Source organism: Podarcis tiliguerta (genome assembly GCF_965153285.1).
Source record: "Podarcis tiliguerta genome assembly, chromosome: 3".
Taxonomy (NCBI): Eukaryota; Metazoa; Chordata; class Lepidosauria; order Squamata; family Lacertidae; genus Podarcis; species Podarcis tiliguerta.
Genome location: NC_139536.1, coordinates 61,856,132 through 61,874,990, shown reverse-complemented (window position 1 = coordinate 61,874,990; position 18,859 = coordinate 61,856,132). Strand labels below are relative to the sequence as shown.

The following is an 18,859-nucleotide window of genomic DNA, read 5'->3' as shown; positions in this document are numbered from 1 at the left end:
AGGTAGTGGCCTTTATATGCTTTTTGTAAGTCTGCCTTTAGCTCACGTGAAGGCAGGCAAGGCTTGGGGTGGGATCGGTCACATGACCTTGCTGGAGTTGGGAGCTTACAGTGAGTATGCAAGAAGACTTTACTGAAGCTTTCACTGAGTTGGGTTCAGGAAGTTCCTAACTCTTGGCCAGGCATGCTTAAGGATCACACAAGTCTTTTGCCCCCATGCTTTGGCAGCTTCTCTGAGCTGTGCTGGGTGAGCTACAACCATCCATTGTGGCCTCAGAGGAGGAGGACTTTTTTTGAGAAGAATAAAAGGGCATCTCTGGGAGAACATGGCTAGCTGTGATCTTTTGGTTAACAGTAATATGAGCTCATGCGGTAGTCGCACATTCTTCCATTCACCAGTAGCACAGTGTCTGAGCTCCAGAACATGAACATGAAATCATTCACAGTGTGGAATAATGAGCAGATTGTGCAATCAAGAATTAAGTTATGAAGAAATGCAGACTCTGTGCTTTGGAAACTCAATTTAGCACTATGAATGGAACCAGCTGTGAAAAAGGGGTATGTTGTGTGATGAAACCACTTGGCAAAGCCAATGGAGGAGGGATGCACATGACTTCTGCTTTTAATCTGCAACGGATAATGATGATGCGTCAAGGGCACCAAAGGGGCAAAGCATCCAACCAGAGAGGCAGATTTTATCAGAAACCTGTTGGGAGTCAGGGGCAGAATTCTAGAGGATAAACACTATGGCAACTCAATTTGGCAGAGGAGTAGGCTGCAACAAAGTTATTTAATTAGACTTGTCACACCCCTAACATGCAACTGCTTTGTATTAATCAACAAATGTTGACAACTGACCAAGAAGACAGAGGGTGGTTTTAATATGTATTTTCCTAAAGGCATTTCAGCCAACGCAGAACCAAAAGTACAGCCAAAGCTCTGCATGCCTAGCATTTGACAGGAGGCGTTTATCTGGACTCCCCAAACAGGCATTTCCCAAAGGATTTAACATTTTTATTTGCCAAATGCAAGTGGGCAAGTTGTAGCTTATAATGTGGTCATTGTACATCATTCTGTGTAACACCTGCCTGCCTATCTAATCTATCTAGTGTATTGACTGACTAGAGGCTGTCCCTGAAGATAGGCTGCAAACCAGGTTTTATTTTGGGGATGGGGAAGAAGAGTGGGGAATCCATGTGATATATTGGCTAGTGTGTAATTTATCTACCAAGAAACAAGCACACAATTCAGCAAAAGTGGAGCTGTGACTATGGCTGTATTCCTGTGCATGCTTACCTGGCCCATTAACCTAAATGGAAGCTCTGACATTGACAATTTGACATTGGAAGGACACTGACAATTTGACATTGGCTGGACTTAAGTGAGCTTCAGTCAGTATCAGACCTCCAGAATGCCCTCAGCACAGTGCTACTACTGGGCCCCCTACTCTCATGGTCATGACTACACAGTATTTTCTCTATTCTGTTGCTGCAGCAGCAACAACAACACCCTGCCAGTCCCCTGGAAGCATGTTAGTGGTTGGGCAGGTGGCAGTCTCACTTTTGAATGGGAACCAAGCTTGGTTCCTATGTATGGTGGCTACCTGCCATCTTTATTTATCCAAAATGTTTCCCCAGCTGGGTTTGATAGATGTTATACACCTACAGACTGTGGCATTGCAATGTGGATAAATGTGAGCCACCACCATGGATGGGCACTGAGCTTTGTTGCCATTCAAAAATGGCACCATCACCTGCCCACCACTAAAAACAGATGCTGAGGGCCTTGTGGGCCATGGCAGTGAATGGTGGTTTGGCCAGGCTAGACTAGTAAGAAGCTCTTTAGAGCCTCTGGGCTGCTGATTCCTGGCACCAGGCTTGGACCCCTTCCATTGCCTTTAATGAGACACAGAGCCATTCAACACATTATCCATCACACAAATTCTGTCACCGGCCATTCCACTAGCTGCATCAGAGGGAGAGCTGAGAAAGGAAGGATCCCTTCATTATTCAACATTGTGCTATCTGAATTTGCTTTCCTTCATCTCCTCCATTTTCCCCTTTTGCATCATGCCTAATATAATGTAAGCCATTATACAAAATTGTAGTAAATAAAACAAACTGTAGTGAAAAGAGGAAAACTGTGGTGGTCAAATTCCAGAATGTACCATTTCAGACTGCACATGAGAACAGTGCTTGAACCCTCTCTAATGTAAACACACAAAATCCTCTGTATGTGAGAGCATATCAAAAGGAAATTTTAGCATAATCATCCCACTGATGCACTAATTCAGTACCTGTAGGGAGCATTTCATTCAAAAACAAAAGCCACCAATCTGAACCCACAATCCGGAAGAGTCACGCATTTAACTGTGTGCTGAACGTGCTTTAAATATATGGTGTGAATGTGCCCACAATCTACCACTTCATTCTGCACAATGTGCAGGCAGTAGTGGTCACAGTTTTCTTCTGCAGAACAGGAGGGAAAATGTCTCGGGCTACATGGAAGAAGCTGACACTGTAGTCCCCCCACATAGCAGCGCTGTCCCTATCCCTAGAGCGATGTCAGCATGGGAAAGAGCTGCAGCGTGGCTTCGCTTATTTAAAGCTTTAACACATTACATGGAAATGATTGTGTTGTAGCAACACCTACATCACCAGTGCAAAGTGAAAAAGAGACCTAACTTCTTCCTTTTTTTGCACTTCAAGTGTCTACAGACTCTGTTCTTTTCCATTACAATTTCTTTTTCATAGCATTGTTCCTATTTTTCAATGAGCTTCTTCACTGTTTAAATAATCTTGCCTTGAAGTTCTTGTACTGTGTTCACAATGTCCTTTTTTCTTTCCAAAAGTGTCTTCATCTTAAACTGCATTTTTTCCAGTTGATCTGATACAGATCCCTACGAGGTAAAAAAAGAATGAGAAAGGGGAAAAAACAAACAGGGCCTTGGGATTTTAAAGGGAGAAGAGGGGAAACGAAGTTCAGCCATTAACATTTGTTCTCTCCTGTTAATGTGAGGTAAGAAATTAAAGGCTTATCATCCGTAATTATGTCAGAACACAGCTTGGGGTGCCTGTGATGTTTAAAGCTGCTGGTGTTTCATTTTTCTGCTGTTGTATCAAAAGGACCCAGGTAAATGCAATCATCACAGAATTCTTGGATCCAAGTTATTCTTCTAGTAAGTGGTTTTTAAAAAATCAAAAAGGCCTTTTTTGCTTTTTGGCCATCTGCTTATTACAAAATATCAAAGAAATTCTGAGGGCCAAAGATCTGGTGCTCACAAAAGTTTCAGTGGCATTTGAGGAGAAAAACAATTGAAGAAGGAGGGGCCTATAATCCAATACCACGTGCCTGGGAACAAGTCCCATTGAATACATTTTATCAAATATCTAAAGGATGGTATTGTTACGCTGGATTACTCTAATTTTCATGTAAAGTTACCACAAAATGTGCATCTCTCTCTCTGTGTGTGTTTTCTTTTAGTAAATCAGCTTCTGAATAGCCAAGTCTCTTCCCCATGAGACTGTAGAGTTTTGCATTCATAATCTAAAAATTATGCAATTGAATCACTGTCATGCAGCTGACTAGATCTTGCCCTGAGCCTGACCCTAGCTAGGATCATGGGTAGGCAAACTAAGGCCCGGGGGCCAAATCCGGCCCAATCGCCTTCTCAATCCGGCCCACAGACGGTCCAGGAATCAGCATGTTTTTACATGAGTAGAATATGCCCTTTTATTTAAAATGCATCTCTGGGTTATTTGTGGGGCCTGCCTGGTGTTTTTACTCAGGCTGAGGGAGCCGGCGTTTGTCCATAGACAGTTTTCTGGGTCATGTGGCCAGCATGACTAAACCTCTTCTGGCACACGGAAATGCAATTTACCTTCCCAGCACAGCGGTACCTATTTATCTACTTGCACTGGTGTGCTTTCAAACTGTTAGGTTGGCAGGAGCTGGGACAGCAACAGGAGCTCACCCTGTTGTGTGGATTCAAACCACCGCCCTTCTGATTGACAAGCCCAAGATGCTCAAGTTATATTACCTTAAGAAGGCTGCACATTATCTTGTTATGTTAAATTTTTTTCTTGAGAAATTGATTAGATGAGACTTTTAGTGACATGGCATTTCACCACTCCTTTGTTTTAAATGGGATTCAGGGAAGCCACTGCAATAGCAGAACTTAATGCTCAGGGTTCCTAAGAAATATAAATTCGCTTTTTATTTAAATATGAAATTTATCACACTTTCCAAAATAATTGGCAAACCAAAACCCAGCTGTCTTTTGAAATTCACAGTTTTGCAGTTTTGCAGTGCAGATCTCCAGGCAAGTAATATGCATAAAAATGCAGGTCAGAATATAAATGAATCCATTAATGCAAATAAATGGGAAAATGTGTGATGTTAAGCAAATTGCTTTGTAAATAAGTGTATATTAGGCAAAAAAGTATAAATTGGGAGAAATTTGAACTAAAAAGCTAACAAATTTTCATCAGGGCTTTAAAAAAAAGTAGACTGGTACAGAAATGCAGAGAACTGAATTTAATTGTCATGTTTGGCTTTTTTTTAGCTGCTGTTTTGTTAATAATGTTTTATAGATTATAATTGTTAATTATATTTGTTAATTACTTTACATGATTTATGTTGTATTTGTGATGTTCTATTATGTTATTGTTATTCATTGTTTGGAGCTGCTTTGAGATTCATTTGAATGAAAAGCAGCGTAGAATACAACAAATCAAAATAAATTATGATATTTGAGTTTGGGAGCTTTGGGGATGTCAGGCTCGCCATTTACCTCTACAGAGATATATGCACCTGAGTGAAATTTCATGATTAGCATTAATGGAATGCAGATTGATCGCAACAACTACAAATCTCCACTCACACTTTCAAGAATCATTTGGATCTTTTTCTCAATGTCAATGTTTTCCTTTGCCTTTTTCTGTATAAGGATTTCTTCTATGTGATCAAAGCCACCAGGCACCTGATCGAAATTTGCATTTGGCATATCAGTAGATTCCTGCTCTCTAGGTTCTTCATCAGGGTCCTTAAAAAAAGTACAAAGAAAGAACTGTTATACTTTTAAAATGCAAGCACTTTGAGCTCCAAGTGCGCCATGGTGCGTACTCTGAGCTGGTGAACATTTGCTCTGAAAGTGGGAGCGACACAAAGGGGGAGCCAGTATGCAAGTGCGGAAGGGTCTGAAAGTTTCACCACATCAAACGAACGTGTTGAAACATCTTTCTTCAGTGTAGCAATGGTAGTTAATAATAATAATAATAAAATATTTGTACCCTGCCCATCTGGCTGGGTTTCCCCAGGCACTCTGGGCAGCCTCCAACAGAACACCAAAACACAATAACCTATTAAACATCAAAAGCTTCCCAAACAGGGCTGCCTTCAGATGTTTTCCAAAAGTTTGGTAGTTGTTTTTCTCATAGGAGGGCATTCCACAGGGCGGGTGCCACTACCGAGAAGGCCCTCTGCCTGGTTCCCTGTAACTTGGCTTCTCGCAGCGAAGGAACCGCCAGAAGGCCCTCAGCGCTGGACCTCAGTGTCCGGGCAGAACGATGGAGGTGGAGACTCCATTACATTACATTAAAATGTCTTAGGGTGGTTTCATTACAAAAATAAATATAATAACTTGCCCTAAGAGGCAGAGAGTGTGACAGAAAGTGCTTCCAGACTGGAACTGGCCCTCCTCATACATGCAAGATTTTTTAGTTTTTGTTTTGCTTTGTCTACACAATGTCATTGCCATCAGATTGCCAGCCTGCATTCCTCATCTTCCCAATTTCATCTTCATTTACCATTTCTGGAGAAAATCTGATACATTTTTTTTATAATTAAAAAAAAAGCCAGTGTGTGTGAGTGAGAGGGATATGTGTTTTTAGCCTAAAGACAACAAAAATAGAACGGTAAGGAAAGAGCTGCCAGAATAGATAAAGCAATGAGGTTTTTACCATTCTCAGGGAAATGGACAAAAGGAGTGAGAAATAAACTATTCTGTGGCACTGAAAAGAAAAAGATAAAAGCTAAGAGATACACTTGGGATGATGAAGTTCCAAACTTGTACAGGATGTAAGTCCTTATCTTCTGTGTTATTAGCGGACTATGTTTGTCACAGTTGCTATGGCTCCAGTCAAAATTAGGAGAGACTGGAAAGGTTGTAGTTTCTGATTGTCAGAATATCAAAACAGAGGGTAAGATTGTGGCAAAGCGGGCAAGATAAAAAGGGGAATGGAAATTAGTACACAACCTCAAGGTCACCAAACGTTTCTGTTGTCCCGTGTATTGTTAGCAACTATTTCTCCTTTCTTTCATAAGAAAAAATCATATATAACCTGTTGCACCATGATAAGTAAGGATCCTACACTCAATTTAACTCTGCAGCATACACGATTTCTCATCCCATGCCACATTTTATCACCACAAAGACCCTCTGAGTAGTTAAGGTGAGATATGATGTCTGCTTCAAGGTCACCAAGTAGCTTTATGGCTGACTCGGAAATGGAATTAGTCCAGTCCTAACACAGTACTCTAATCATGGCTTAAAACAGAAAAATATTTGGTAGAGGCTGAACTATTTGTAGAAAACACAAATTAAGTTACCTTTGGTCTTCCTAAGTATCTTACCTCATGACTGCAGTACTTTAGGAAAATTCTTTCGTAAAATGATAAGCGTTCTGGACTTCGAAAGGAAATAAAACGATGTTAAAAAACAGGAAAGCAAAGTTACTTCACATCACATTCCTGTGTAAAACAGCCACAACAGATAGAACTGCTGTGCTTTTCTTTTATCATCACCACATTTTAATATCACGACATGTCATCTCAAACACAACACACATTCAGCCATGAGCTGCTGAGTTATGTACACACATGTCCAGCTCTTCTTGACATGGGGCTGGTAGAATGGCAATGCTCACCGCAGAGGCTGGTGTGTAAATAAGCAGAGATATATGCTAGCATATATTTCTGACCTCATGCTAGGGCAGGGAACCTGAGGCATTGTTTCAGGGAAGACCCTTTCTTTATGTTATCGTGGGTACAACAAAAAACGACAGTAGATACTGTAACTTCTTTTGAGACCATATCTTAACCTTAGAGCAGTTTTGCAACATTTGCAGGTTTTAAAATAAGCCGACAAATTACTATATATACCCTAGTACATGCCACAAACCATTTTAAAAAGGGAGTTGGGGAGCGAAAAGTCTGCTTGAAACGTGAAGGTAGAGGCAAGATGGATGGCTGAACCAGTTTTCAACTTGCTGGTATGTCTGTCATGCAAATTGCCAAGCCAGCCTCGCACCAGGGGTGAAGAAACTGCTGTGCCTGCTCTTTAATCTTACATCTGTCTTCACCCACCAATTTGTAGACTTTCCATGTTTTAACATCTGCATTTGACTAATCTTCGGGAACTGCTGAGGTTATAGCGAAATAATGCAGGGGTAAGTAGTATTCCTAGACAGTATTATTTTACTCAACCTTTTCCTCCAGGGTCTATTTTTCTTATCCGAGAGAAAAGGAGCAAAATAAGAAGGCAGCCTAAGAACACTCTTTTTTTTGTGTGCGTCCCCCTTTTGGCAGGTCCCCTCTGCCTTTTTTGGCCTGGACTTTACCCAGGTGCAGGGGAGGATGAGAACTTGCTGACATTGGATCTGAGACATTTAAAATGTGAAGAAAGGGAAATTGGAACCTGCCTGTGGTTTGAACTGTAACAAGAGATCAAAGGCGGCAGCTTCCAAGCGCAAAGGGAAGGGTGTATTAGTTTGGGGCATAGCTCTGAATCTTTGATGCAGGACAGTCTGGTCACACGAGAACACTGAACCTTAGCATTGGGATCCTTGTCTGCAGTTACATCTATTTGGAAAAAAACCTACCTGTCTGAAAATATATATGTTTTCTGCATTTTTACTACTTTCCCTATGCTAGGGCGTTTGTTAGCAAAGTAGCACACATGGCTTTGCTTAGGTGGGAGAGGTGGAGGGCCTTACAAGCTCCCTCAGCTGCTCTGGACTTGCTCTGACACTTCCTGTTTTGCCCATGTTTCACATCACTGATACAACTGGTAGAATTTCTGGATGTCATCCAGTGCTGTGTTTTGTAAAAATAAAACGAGGTTCCAGTGCATATAGCTTGCTAAATTGTAAAAGGCCTCTCCCGCCTTTCCATTCTCCCTGCACCTCTCCCCCTTTCTCCATTTGATTTGTCACCAACTTTTAATTAAAAAGTTTTAATTTAAAAGTTGATGTTGAAAATCATTCCAAGAAAAAAGTGCTGGTTCTACATACCAGCACTTCCGGTCAGAAAAAAAGGGCTGGTTGTACCCAGTGAATTTGTCTCATCCACAAGACGGCTTTTGCTTGCACAACGGAACTTCCTTTCCCACATGGCCCTCCAAATCTGTTCCGGGTTTTCCCTCTACCCCCCCCCCCGAGTAGATTTGTGGGTGCACAAGGGAAAAGGAAAGGGAGGGGAAGTTCTGTGGCACAGAAGAAGTGTGAATTCTGAAGGGCAGCTATGTTGGCGCATTGTTTCAGAAAGTATGAATTAAGTAGGTTCACTTCTAAGTGTGAACCGAATCAAATTTCTCCCCTGCCTCTACTTTTGAGCAGGCATGGGGCTTCCCCACTTTCTCTGTGTCATTTGAAAGTCTTCCGTCTTATGCCTTGACCAAGATGGCCTTAGGTCTTTAAATGCATTGTTACTCACTGTGTTTCATTTTCTGGCTACCCAAATTCCTTTAAAGGCCAACAAGAAGGAAAAGACCTTATTTCAGCACATATTTTCTAATGACACAACCTTCCTTCAACTCTTTTTGTATATAAACCATCACGTCATTCCACTCGGCTAAGGAAGGGGGAAGTATACAAGTACGTGTCTTTCGACCATGAAGTTGCTAATATTATTCAGGCAGTGTTTCATTCTTAGACTGGTTTACATTCTTTCCCAGTGAGTGAATGTGATAAGCACAAGTGTCTATTTATAACCAACAGTGGATTAGACTTACTTAATGATGCAGTACTTGGTTAAAAAATCCAGAATGGCTGGCCTGACTCTTTGTGTTTCTTCCATCATAACTCTATTACTCTGGCTCTTCCTCCAGAAGCCTCTCTTGATATGTGGCCTGTGGCAACACAACAAGAACAACACCCACATATTGGGGGAAAGTGAGTCATAAGTGGCACACTTCACACATTATTCCATTAGAAGAATGACAACATATTATGGAGTTCTGGGGGAATTTAGGATATCAGGTTAATTCATAAGCCTCACTGAAGTTTGATGACATAATTTGAAAGAAGCACTATTCTCAGTCTGTACCTAAAGTGGCTAGTGGGACAATACAGTATTTTTGAAATAAGATAATTGAACAGAAGCAGGAAAATGTATGGTCCCACTCATTAATTTGCCCTCAACTCCACTCATACTCTAGGAGATTCTGTTAGTCTCCGTTATCCTACTCAACCAGTAATTTAACATGCAATTTCCTATTAGGCCTTTTAAACCAGCTCCTTTTTGGATCTGGGCAATCCAGGGGACATTGGGAATGTGAGCACCCCTGTTTGCCTGCCTCCTATATAAAGACAAAATAATATAGATGAAGGGAGACCATGTGGTGCCCCTGATATTGTTGGATTCCACCTTCCCTCAGAACTGACCACTAGTCATGTTTGCTGGTGTTCATGTGAGTTGGAATCCAACAACAGCTAGAGGGTACCCCATTACAACCTCTGACATAGATATTCATCCCATTCCCTGTCCTATTATGCTAGCATATCTGGAAAGAGAGCACTGCACATTTTGACAAAAAACAAGTGGGACATGAAAAAACAACAACAAACCAAGTGTTTAGTCTTCCAGACAGCTGGCAAACCAGCAATACCTTCTTCCAGTATACGCCATTGCATTTCCCTTCCTGGTTTTCTAGTTTTCCTTCAGAAGACACTTAATATTCTGTGGTGACTTGAGTATGGGTTGGTTATTCTTTTGGGCTGCATTAGGCCCCTCCCCCATATTTTTAATATAGAATAATTTCCCCAAGAATGCTGATATCTCCTTCCTGTTTCTCAGTGGTCTCATGTTAGCTACAATCCTGCCAAACCACACTAGCTGAGTTCGTTCAACTGTGGCCTGAGGGGGCAGAGAAATGCTTTGCTTTATATCAGGGGTCAGCAAACTTTTTCAGCAGGGGGACGATCCACTGTCCCACAGACCTTGTGGGGGGCCAGACTATATTGGGGGGGATGAATAAATTCCTATGCCCCACAAATAACCCAGAGATGCATTTTAAATAAAAGCACACATTCTACTCATATAAAAACACACCGATTCCCGGACCATCCACGGGCTGGATTTAGAAGGCAACTGGGCCGGATGCGGCCCCTGGGCCTTAGCTTGCCTACCCATGCTTTATATTTTGTATGTTATTGCTGTTTTCATGCCGGTTGTTTTATTTTATCATATATTGCTGTGAACGTCCCTGAGATGAAGGGTGGGGTATAAGTTGTATAAACAAACAAACATACAAACAAACAATTTGACCTTGAATGCTGAATTTCAAATTGCATCTCCCGAATTGTAATTTTGCTATTTTGTTAACCATCTCATTTTATTATCATTCTTGATGCTTGTCATGAAAGTTAAAGCCAGCTAAACTCTTCTTACCTAAGGAGGTAACATTAAAAGGGTATTGCACATAATCCTTCCCCCCCCTTTTTATTAGAAACACATATTAAAAATTAGCTATTTAGTGGGGTTTTAGGAGAAGTATGGGGAGTTGGGTACCGTTTTGTCAAAAAAGGGGGAAAGTTTCAATAAAATTTGAATTTAAAAAATGGGATTCTGGCTGTCAAGGGGCAATTTTCCTTGCTACTAGTTCTCTTAAGTCAGAGAAAATGTTGGTCTTTAAGAAGAACCAAAACATTTAAAGTGTCTACTGTTATCTCATAATAAGTTCCTGTGTTCATTTGCCAAAATTGGACAATGTATCCTAAAAAATTGCAGCTAAGATGCATTGTTATTCGGGGGCCAAAAGAATTTGAGGTCAAATACACCAAACGTAAGGTCTTGTATGAAGTTCATGTCAATCTGTTTTAAGTCACACATAAACAGGCTCTTTCCAATGTTGACTCAATCCTTGAAAATCCCCAGCGATGGGGAGCAGCTTTGTAAGATAAAACAGTTGCCTGAAATCCTTTAGGAAAAGTCTGGGAAAACAACAAAGGCTACCACGTTTCTCTTACTGTTGCTAACATCATCATCATTAGCATTTGCTAACAAAAATAAAAAATAAAAGCATGCCCTGCTTGCAAGCTTGTAGTCTACAAGACTTTACACAATACATTAGGAGTAAAAGAAAGAAAATATAGAGAAAGAGGAAAAGTCAGTGTGAACAGATGTCTCTTGAGAAGGCACTGGAATCAAACAACAAAGGAGGAAAAAAACACTGAAAAATGGCAAGAGCTGCTGAAGAAAATAATATAGCCAGTGTGGTGTAGTGGTTAAGAGCGGTAGTCTCGTAATCTGGGGAACTGGGTTTGCGTCTCCACTCCTCCACATGCAGCTGCTGGGTGACCTTGGGCCAGTCACACTTCTTTGAAGTCTCTCAGCCCCACTCACCTCACAGAGTGTTTGTTGTGGGGGAGGAAGGGAAAGGAGAATGTTAGCCACTTTGAGACTCCTTCGGGTAGTGATAAAGCGGGATATCAAATCCAAACTCTTCTTCTTCTTCTTATATAGAAGGTGTATCCCTGGGTTTCCCAGACTGATGTGACTAGGGCTGCATGCATACTTCCCACAACCACCAATAATCCTGGGAAATATAGTTAACCTCCCACAGAGCTACAACTCCCAGCACTCTCAATAAACTACAGTTCCCAGGATTCTTTTTGGGGAGGATGCTTTATGAATGCTGTGTACACAATCCAAGAAATGCAAAAGAGGGTGTGGCTATGCAGATAAAGGAATGCAGGGGAGGGGCCAGAGCTCCGTGACAGAGCACATACCATGCATGCAAAGGGTTTCCCCAGCCTGCTCCATACCGTGAGTATATTAGGGTTGCCAAATTCCCAAAAGTGAAAATCTGGACAAAGATGCCAACCTTTTTTTTGGCGGCTAAGTTGGGGTTAAGTTGTTGAGGGTTTTTTGGAGGAACATCTCCCAAAAATTAATAAGTCTTTGGGCTGGGGGGGGGTTATTTTAAAATTACTCTAGGTGCCATACGTCCAGGTGGGAGGCTGTGGCTATCTGGCTGTTAATTTTTGATTGGCTGAGAGGCTGACTTGGTCACCTTGGCAGGAAGGTTCAGGAAGGGGAGCCCAATAGGGGAGCTTGTTGACACCCCCACACACACACTTAGGCTCCTTTGAGGGTGATTGGCAGCTTCTGAAGCCTACAGCTCAGGGCTGTAGGGCCAGAGACAAGACAGGACCACCTCCGATGCAAAGTTGCCTTATCAGTCTGGAGTTTTGGAGCCCTGTGGGGTGGTGATGCAGCACGTATCCTTACTCATGTTCAGAGTGTGGCTGAATAATCTGGATATGCAGATTCACTGCCTCTGACCTGGCAGGGTTTGGACTACAAAGTATAGATAGCTCAGCAGGCACAGCATGAGACCCTTAATTTCAATTGTCACAGGTTCAAGCCCCATGTTGGGAAAAAGATTCCTGCATTGCAGTGGGGTGGATTAGGTGACTCTCCTGCTCCCTTGCAACTATACAATTCTATGGTTCTGTGACACCCTTATAGCTGGGGTTTTTTTCCTGGTTTGTGGTCAGCTCCCACACCTATTGTTTCCCTCTGCAGGCTTGATCTACCATTGAATAAAGTGGCCATTATTCAGTCCAGCTACATATGCACAAACCTTCATCTCAACCCTTGGCCCTTGGCCCTTGGGTGAGAGTGAGGGTGAAAGCTGGGACACAAACAATAAGAAGACTATGGCTATTCTCGAACGAGACTTAAAGTGGTATTCTACTGCATGGATGCTTTTCTGCAGTGAGGTCAGTGTTGAAGTATTTTGAAAATCCCTTCTGTAATCCAAACAAGCAGAAAAATCATCCTACCCGCGCCTCTCAGACTTTCTTTGTTTTATTAGCACACTTTTTTAAAAACATGCATCATGATCTCATCAAGAGGTTTTGAAATCGTGCCTTTCAATTAGAGCATTATGTGAAACAGGACAGCCGTAGGGATCTGGCGCAAAGGCTTACAATGGAGCATCTGTAAAGATTAGGTAGTTCCTTGTGTGTGGGACAAATGCCTTAATGTGAGGAGGATCACAGGAAATTTTAGTCTATAAGCTTTCAAAATACATTAATAAAGGGATTCAGTTCTAGCCAGAACATTCACAAGGAAAGCAGATGCCATGTCCTTAAGTCACCCTGCTGAATAATCTAGTACAGTGTCCCCATAATCATCATCATCTCCCCCTCCCTTTGCCTTCATGAGGGTTATGCTCTCTCAGCCTTGGTGGTGATAGCAGCTACTGTAAGGGTAGTGGTATCCAAAGGTTTGTCCTGCATTTTCTGCCCCCCTGCCAACTCTCCATACATTTATGAAAAAAGAAATTGTTTTGTTGTGCCTGCTTTATTGAGATGCCCAGCCCCATAATCATTATCAAAAGACAAATCTGGCCCATCCATTGGGTCCCAGATGAGCAGTCAATCTGCACAGTGAAGTAGGCTTCTGTTGCAGATCTGCTCAACGAGTGCGTACAGTCTGCAACTAGGCTATACAAAGAGGCTCTGATGTATGTGCTTAAGTGAGTTTGGTGTATCTGGGCCACCTAAATATGGTCCCTACCTCTTCTAATTTGGGGCAAAGGTGGGAATTGTAGTGATTATTTGGTATAAGAAGTATAGTAGTTAGTAGTATCAAAAACGGAGGTCACATTGCTGCTACTGATGGGGAAGTAGAGGGGGAGCGGCAGTGATGTTGGTGTGATGCAGTTGCACTGGTGGGACCATTAGATTGGCTCAACCAGGGCATTTGCACTGCATTAACCCCACCATTGTATCCCCACTGACCTAATAAGCAGCAGTAACTCAACAAACCAGAGGTCAGGTGAGCATTGCTGCTCCACCATGCCATCTGCTACTGAACACCATGTATTTATTTATTGCATTGATACGCGGGTGGTGCTGTGGGTTAAACCACAGAGCCTAGGACTTGCCGATCAGAAGGTTGGTGGTTCGAATCCCCTCAACGGGGTGAGCTCCCGTTGCTCGGTCCCTGCTCCTGCCAACCTAGCAGTTCGAAAGCACGTCAAAGTGCAAGTAGATAAGTAGGTACCGCTCCGGCAGGTAGGTAAACGGCATTTCCGTGCGCTGCTCTGGTTTGCCAGAAGTGGCTTAGTCATGCTGGCCACATGACCCGGAAGCTATATGCTGGCCAATAAAGCAAGATGAGCGCCGCAACCCCAGAGTCGGTCCTGACTGGACCTAATGGTCAGGGGTCCCTTTACTGCCTATATAGTGAAGTCCTCTGGGTGGACTCTGGAAGTTTGCACACATGGCAGTCAGCCTAACATTAAGAACAAAAGTAACTATTTCACAGCAAAATGCACACACCATTTTTTTCAATATTCCCTTCAGTTTTCATGCAAAACAAATACTTCCATTAAATATACACACACCACCATTAGTTAGTCATTTTAAATATTAGAAAAAAAGATCTTCAGCATGTGTTAGATTTCCATTCTTTGTAAATCCATGTGATCATCCAAAGGATTTGGAAGACTTAAGGCCTACGCACAGTACAAATGCAAAAGGAATAAGAAGAAATAAAACTCCTGCATTAAAGAGCTTTAGTGGAAGAATAAGCTGGGATAAACTGATCATTGCTGGCACTTAATGTTCTTTTTCTGTAGCAAAATGACATTAGCACTCCCAGAGAATGATCATAATGACTAATTGAAAGCATTATTGTTTACTGGTTAGCTGCTTATTTTCTGTCAATGGCAACAAAAGATTACAGCTACTGCAAAACATTTCCAGAAGGCAAAATGACCTTTATTGTTTTCCGGTTGAGATGGGTTCATGTTTTCATTTTAACTGTGGAGAGATTCTGACAAGGTCAATACTGCTATCCCTAGCATCACATAGGATCTCAAATAAAGTGTGCCCATACATCACAAATGGGTCCTGTTTAACTCTCGGGATCAGTTCCAGGTTACGGGAAAAGCAGTAATGTGGGGAAATACATTTGCCAGAAATCTAACGCTCTGAAATACAGTGAATCGTGTCCAGGAACCTTTGAAATCTCTGATTTATATACCCTTTCTTGTTCATTTTTATCTGTTCATTTTAGTGTATTCATATTCCATCTTTCTTCCATTATGGAACTCAACGCAGCAGCCTTCTCCCATCCAGGAGTCATGAGTATCTAAGGTAACTACAGTCGCAAAACATGGGTAGAAAGCCAAGTGGGTTGCCAACTCCAAAACGATGGGCTGTCTCATAACCCTATGGTTAGACCCCCCTTCTTCAAGAAATAGGGCTGGGAATTCAGAGAAGGAATTGCCACCAGGGCCAGCCCCAGATGTACATGCAACAGCAGAAGCACTCGAACGATAGGCTACCATTGTGCTAGTAACTCTCCAGGCTCAGTTCTCCACATTCCACAGCACTTTGTGATGTGTTTAATAAAGAAAACCTCACAAAAATTCACCAACATGTGTGAATTTATTCCAATATCAACATTTTTGCAAAGCAAATTCCCCTGATAAAATGCATTTTGAATACTATTTTCAATATATACATTTTATTACACGCTTTATCCTAGTATATGCATTTTTGCACACATTATGGGGATGGAGAACGGCATTGCAAAATTCAAGAAAGAGTCCGAATTTTGAAGGATGGCTGTGTTTTGGTTCGTGTATTCTTTCAGAAAGTGTGAATTAAGTAGGTTCACTTTTAAATGACTGCGTGGAATGCTTGCTGTTGACTTGATAGGCATCATGGGAAATTATGGGTGAAAGTTACTTAAATTTATTTAGGATCCAGTGTTGTGAGATTTAGAGTACCTTTTGTGAAGTTTATGCACACCTACTTTGCTGTTAAATAATACTTCAGGTGATCTTGTGTTGCTACATTCAGCTAGGATATGGTATAAAAAGAATTCATTTAAAGTGACTTCTAGACAAAAGTGCTTTTTCTCCAGGGCTGTGTTCAGGGAAACTGAAATGTTGTGAATTACAGCACTGTTTTTCGGTTCCTACTTTGACCTTCACTACCACTAGGAGGGGGAAAGGTCATTCAACACCTCCTAGGCCAGGGCCTACGTGGCCAGAAGGCTGGACTGTTCTCAACGGTATAAAAACAAGTTAGGTTGCTTGCTATTATTTTTATAACTGCCCCTCAGGATGCAAAATGCCAAGGGCAACATACTAAAAATATAGGTACAGCAACTTCAAGAGAGGCTAAATTAAAATGCTTGGAGACCAATGCCAACTGTTTCCTGTGCTTTTGCAAAAGAGAGATTTAGTTTCCCTGGCAGACTGGCAACAAATGGGCTATAATGGGGAGCAAAGCATGAATATTATCACAAGTCTTTTCCCAACTTAACCCATGTGAACTGTGTTAATGACCACACAGTGATAAAACTATTGCTCCCTCCTTAGTATAAAGCTGTCTTTTATGGGCACATTTGGATTTGAAAGCAGACTCTCTTGTTGGGTTTAAATAAGGAGGTCTCCTTGGCAATCAGACTCCAGCTAATTAAAACCTGTCCATCTGTTTAGCATCTGAATGAAAGATTTGCAACTGGAAAGTGACCATGAGGCAGCAAAAACATTTTTCTAAAAAATAAAAACAAAATATTCATGGAATGTCAAGGGCCCTCCAGGAATATCAACTTAGAAAAGTCACTGCAAAACCAGCTCATTAGCAGACGAATCAGAAAATAGCCAAGTGACGTTTACCACAAAAGCTCATTTAAACCCAGACATTTCATTCTCCACAGGTTTATCAGAAGCTGGGATTTCTTTCCCCCCACTCCCCAGCCCCAGTAAGTTATGCTAATAGCAGAACAAAAAGCCCATGCTTCCAAATGTTCATTGTGAGGAAATTCTCTGAATATTACAAATAACTGCATAGCAAAATCTGGTGGTAGTTTCTTCTCACACCTGCATCCCAGGCTAGTGCCAATATGCACATACATCTGTGTAGTCGCATTGTTTTCAGTGGATCTTAAGTATAAATTTGATATGCAGTAGAAGGTGCCCCATCAATAAATCTATTTGAATGGGCTTGGTATTCACCTATGTGGCTGTTGTTGAATGATAACAGAGATTTTGTTGTTGTTTAGTCATTTAGTCGTGTCAGACTCTTCGTGACCCCAAGGACCAGAGCATGCCAGGCACTTCTGTCTTCCACTGCCTCCCGCAGTTTAGTCAAACTCATGCTGGTAGCTTCGAGAACACTATCCAACCATCTCGTCCTCTGTCACCCCCTGCTCCTTGTGCCCTCCATCTTTCCCAACATCAGGGTCTTTTCCAGGGAGTCTTCTCATGAGGTGGCCGTGGCAAAGGGGCTTGAATAACTCAGAGAAGCTATGAGCTATGCCGTGCAGGGCCACCCAAGATGGACAGGTCATAGTGGACAGTTTTGACCAAATGTGATCCACCGGGAGCAGGAACCAGCAAGCCACTCCAGTATCCCTGCCAAGAAAACTCTATGGACAAAGATAACAGAGATAGACTAATGCAAACCTTTTGGACAGGAATCCCTTAACAATACCTCACAACATAAAACAATCCACTGCCTATCCTAATCAGATAGCAGCAGCTGGAGTGGAACCTTCTATCTAACGAAGGATTGCATTTCTTACAAAATGGGGAACCAATATCCACACCTGCTGCCATGGTTAAATATCAGATGCCTGTCTGGTACTCCCAGCTCCGAGGGCCTTCACTGTGAGAAGTGAAGTTACAGGGAACCAGGCGGAGGGCCTTCTTGGTAGTGGCGCTCACCCTGTGGAACACCCTCTCATCAAGGAAATAAACAACTATCTGACTTTTAGAAGACATTTGAAGGCAACCCTGTATTGGGAAATTTTTAATGTCTAATGTTTTACAATTTTTAATGTATTGTAAGCCACCCAGAGTGGCTGGGGAAACCCAGCCAGTGTCACGGCTAAAATGGCTGCTGTTTCTTTAATGCGAATAAAGCTGGGTCAGCATGACTCAGCGGTCTGCACCAAGTTGTATATATAAGTGAGAAATGTTAGTTTGCAGCTGAGGCTGGTGTTTGGGTTGGTTGGTTGCTGGTAGTGTTGTTGTGTGTCAGTCGCTTTTGCACAACGACTTTTAAGAATAAAACTCTGCAAGGATATTCTCGTGGACTCTTTTGTGCCGACAAGGGTCCGAGGACCAGGCTGAAGAGACAAAGGGAGGTCAGAACCCTTTCCTTCTTTTTTTCGCTTTTTACAAACACTGACAGCCAGGTGGGCGGGATATAAATATGATAATGATAGGTAGGTTAATTCAAAATATCAAAATATTGTCATTATTTTTAAATGCAGTGGTATCTTGGTTCTCGAAAGTACTCTGTTTGGGAAGTCCGTTCGACTTCTGAAACATTCGAAAACCAAGGTGCTGTTTCCGATTGGTGCAGGCACCCCAGAAAAATAACCTACAAGCACATTGGACGTTCGGCTTCCGAAAAACATTTAAAAACCGGAACACTTACTTCTGGGTTTTCGGTGTTCGGGAGCTGAAATGTTCGAGTACCAAGGTGTTCGAGAACCAAGGTACTGCTGTAATGGTTTAATTATATATTTAGATTGCAACTTATGGTGTGCAAGTTGTATTGGACTGGACCTATTCCAGTAGGCCCCAATGGCAAAACTGATAC

General features: G+C 42.0%; 1 protein-coding gene across 1 annotated transcript in view; it reads right to left on the bottom strand.

Annotated features, from left to right (window-relative positions):
• LOC310674922 (uncharacterized protein) overlaps positions 1–18,859 on the bottom strand; it is a 114,876-nt gene that overhangs the window by 25,384 nt on the left and 70,633 nt on the right. The window contains exons 15-18 of the mRNA XM_083434808.1: positions 9,010–9,126; positions 6,633–6,687; positions 4,882–5,043; positions 2,802–2,898 (exon numbers count right to left, since the gene is read on the bottom strand). Of these exons, the coding sequence (XP_083290934.1) occupies positions 2,802–2,898; positions 4,882–5,043; positions 6,633–6,687; positions 9,010–9,126 (431 nt within the window). The remainder of the gene's footprint in view (positions 1–2,801; positions 2,899–4,881; positions 5,044–6,632; positions 6,688–9,009; positions 9,127–18,859) is intronic.